This window comes from Halictus rubicundus, unplaced genomic scaffold (assembly GCF_050948215.1).
Source record: "Halictus rubicundus isolate RS-2024b unplaced genomic scaffold, iyHalRubi1_principal scaffold1321, whole genome shotgun sequence".
In the NCBI taxonomy this organism is placed as follows: Eukaryota; Metazoa; Arthropoda; class Insecta; order Hymenoptera; family Halictidae; genus Halictus; species Halictus rubicundus.
The window spans coordinates 3351-6323 of NW_027489862.1; the positions used below are offsets into that span (position 1 = coordinate 3351).

Here is a 2973-nt window from a genome sequence, read left to right on the forward strand (position 1 = left end):
CCCAACTCAGGCAGGCTTCAGAAAGGGCCGCTCATCTACCGACAACTTCCTCAACCTAGCAACCTACATACGGTCAGGCTTCGCTCTTACCAACTTACAACTGCAGCTTTTCTTGATGACAGCGCTGCCTTTGATAACGTCCAATGCCACATTCTGCTGAATACTCTAGCCAAGATGGGAATCTCACGCAACATCTTTCACTTTATAGCCAACTGGTCATACTGCCGCTTCGCTTGGCCCCCCAGCTTCCACGGCATGAGGGTAATCTATAAGGGCCTGCCACAAGGAGGAGTCCTCAGCCCACTTCTCTACAATCTTTACGTCGCCAACATCTTCCAAGATATTCCCAAGAAAGTGCACATCTCCCAGTACGCAGACGACATAGCCATATACACAAGAAGCTCAAGCCTGGAAGAAGCCAAAACAACCATTGAAAAGTCTTTTGAAAAGGTACGAACCAATCTCTCTGCAATAGGCCTCGATCTTTCATCAGAAAAGACCAATATAGTGGTCTTTAACAACGGAAGACTACTAGCCGGACGCACCCAATTTCGATTAGGCACTACAGAAAAGACGGATCTAGACTCTGCAAAATTTCTGGGAATTCACTTTGACAACAGACTAAACTTCAAAGCTCACATACTTTCTCTCCACAACCGCTGCTTACGCACCATGAACATAATTAAATTCCTTAGAGGCGTCTGGTGGGGAGCCCACCCAGACACATTAATTGTACTATGTAAAGCCCTGATCAGATCCAGGCTGGATTATGCCTCCCACATATACTTTCCAAGCCAACAATCTCTCATAACCAAACTCGAGTCCATTCAAGTGCGTGCCCTCAAACTGGCCCTCGGACTTAGAACATCTGCTCCTACTAATGTAGTTTTGGCAGAAGCAGGGATACCATATTTCGAAAACAGAGCATCCTTTTTAGGTAAAACCCATCTCATCAAGATTACTTCCAACGTAAACCACATTTCCAACAGGTACATAAAAGAATTTGATCAAATAACCTCCTCGAACCCTGGCAGTTTACTCCATAAAGCCTCCAATGTTCTCATGCACTGCATCAGCAATATTCAAAAGATCTCCCATACTTGCCATAAAGACGATAACTTCCCCTGCATAGCCGCATCTTACAATGCCATGAATTTCCAAATTTCCTGCGACCTCAAAACAGGATTTCAATTACAAGGATCCCCATTTCCAAACACAGAATTTATAGACCACATTAAAACCCACTATCCAAACCATCTTTGTATTTTCACTGACGGCTCTAAAGTTCAAGGCGGACTCTCAACAGGTGCAGGTATCGTCTGCCTTGAAGGAAAGTTCTCACTCCCTATCCATATTAACCCCACAGCTTCAGTATACACAGCTGAATGTGCAGCTATATCAATAGCCCTAGATCTCTTTAACAACTCTGACAAACCTCTGCTAATCTGCTCCGACTCTCTCAGTGCCCTTACCTCACTAAATAACGCCTCCCCAAATACTAGAACCAACTATCATATCATTGTTATCAAACAAAAAACATACAATCTAACAACCAAATTTAACAACCACAAACACGTTTCATATATATGGATCCCAGCCCATAGTGGAATACATGGGAACGAAGTAGCAGATAATCTTGCAAAAGAAGCCACAAAAAAAGCACCGTCCTTACAACACAAAATCCCTTACACAGATTACAAAGAGTTTTTCAAAAACGAAATGTGGAACGAGTTCCAATCCCTCCTCAGGGATAGGTTTCATAGCAAAGGAGTTAAATATTTTCAACAATTCTTCAATCCGCATAAGAAACCCTGGTATAGAGATCTTGACCTTCCCAGAGAACTGATAGTAAGATTCGGAAGAATGAGGACCAATCATGTTAACACACATGAATCCCTGGCCAAACTCAAAATAATACAGCATGCCACTTGTGAGTGTTCGCACCCCACCCAAGACGTAGACCATCTAATATGGTACTGTCCTCATCGTCGTAAGAACAGAAATCTAATGGTCTCCAAATTACTGAAAAATAACTGGAAACCCCTGTTTAAAATAGACACCTTCCTAAAGAACCTCAACGCTACGGTCTTAAACCCCATCAATACCTTCTGCGCTGCAAATAACATATTCTTATAACACCCCAAATCTACAAGCACTCCTCACACTGCTCAATTAATCAGTATTAAATAGTATAAGAATAGTAAGATAAGTCCGATAATTACCATTACAAATAAGAATAGATATAAGGCAATATATGTGCAATACAAGAACCAAATCAAATAGGTTAATCTAGTATCCAGATACCAGATATAAGAATATAAAGACTGAGTAAATGTAAGAGCGTAAACTTAAGGTATATAGACAATAAGACAAGTAGAAGTGACCTCGTAAAGAAAATGTGATAGAAACCACATAGCTAAGTACCAACCCGAGAAAACTGTAAACAAATACTGTATAGGAAATAAGAGATATACATAGACTTACATATAGACAGAGAGGAAATATATATAGATAGATATAGATAGATATAGATATATATAGATTTATAGATATGTATATATATATAGATAGATTTATAGATAGATATATATATAGTATATAGGCATATAGGTTTAAGTACAAGATGAATTTATTATGTTCCTTATACAAACCAGGTCATGGGCCATATTAGGCCTAAAGCTTTATCAATAAAAAAAATATATATATCTCGTTGGTGCTGCCAGCCTTACGGGAGAATGTGTCGCTCGAAAAATACGGTGTTTTCTACCGCCCTCTAGGATAAATTTTGGCTGGAGTAAGTAACAGAATGCCAACGACGCCAACGACGGTATCTCGTCGGTGCAGAAGACCACTAAGGAAATTCTCGTCCGTGAGAAGTTGAATCATCACGGAACCATATCCGACGAATGTATTCGAATTAAACAGATATTTTTTTTTAGTGTTGCTTTTTAAGGTTTAAAATATTGAAAGTAA

The 2973-nt window shown here is 39.8% G+C and overlaps 1 protein-coding gene across 1 annotated transcript; it reads left to right on the plus strand.

Annotated features, from left to right (window-relative positions):
• The first annotated feature begins 255 nt into the window (after positions 1-255).
• On the plus strand, positions 256-2136 carry LOC143365099 (uncharacterized). The gene has a single exon (XM_076805045.1). It carries the CDS (start codon positions 256-258, stop codon positions 2134-2136), a length of 1881 nt encoding a protein of 626 aa, XP_076661160.1.
• The last annotated feature ends 837 nt before the right edge of the window (positions 2137-2973 follow it).

What these genes read in the sequence shown, in the direction of transcription:
- LOC143365099 (XM_076805045.1), top strand. Translation starts at nt 256, where the DNA reads ATGAGGGTAATCTATAAGGGCCTGCCACAAGGAGGAGTCCTCAGCCCA.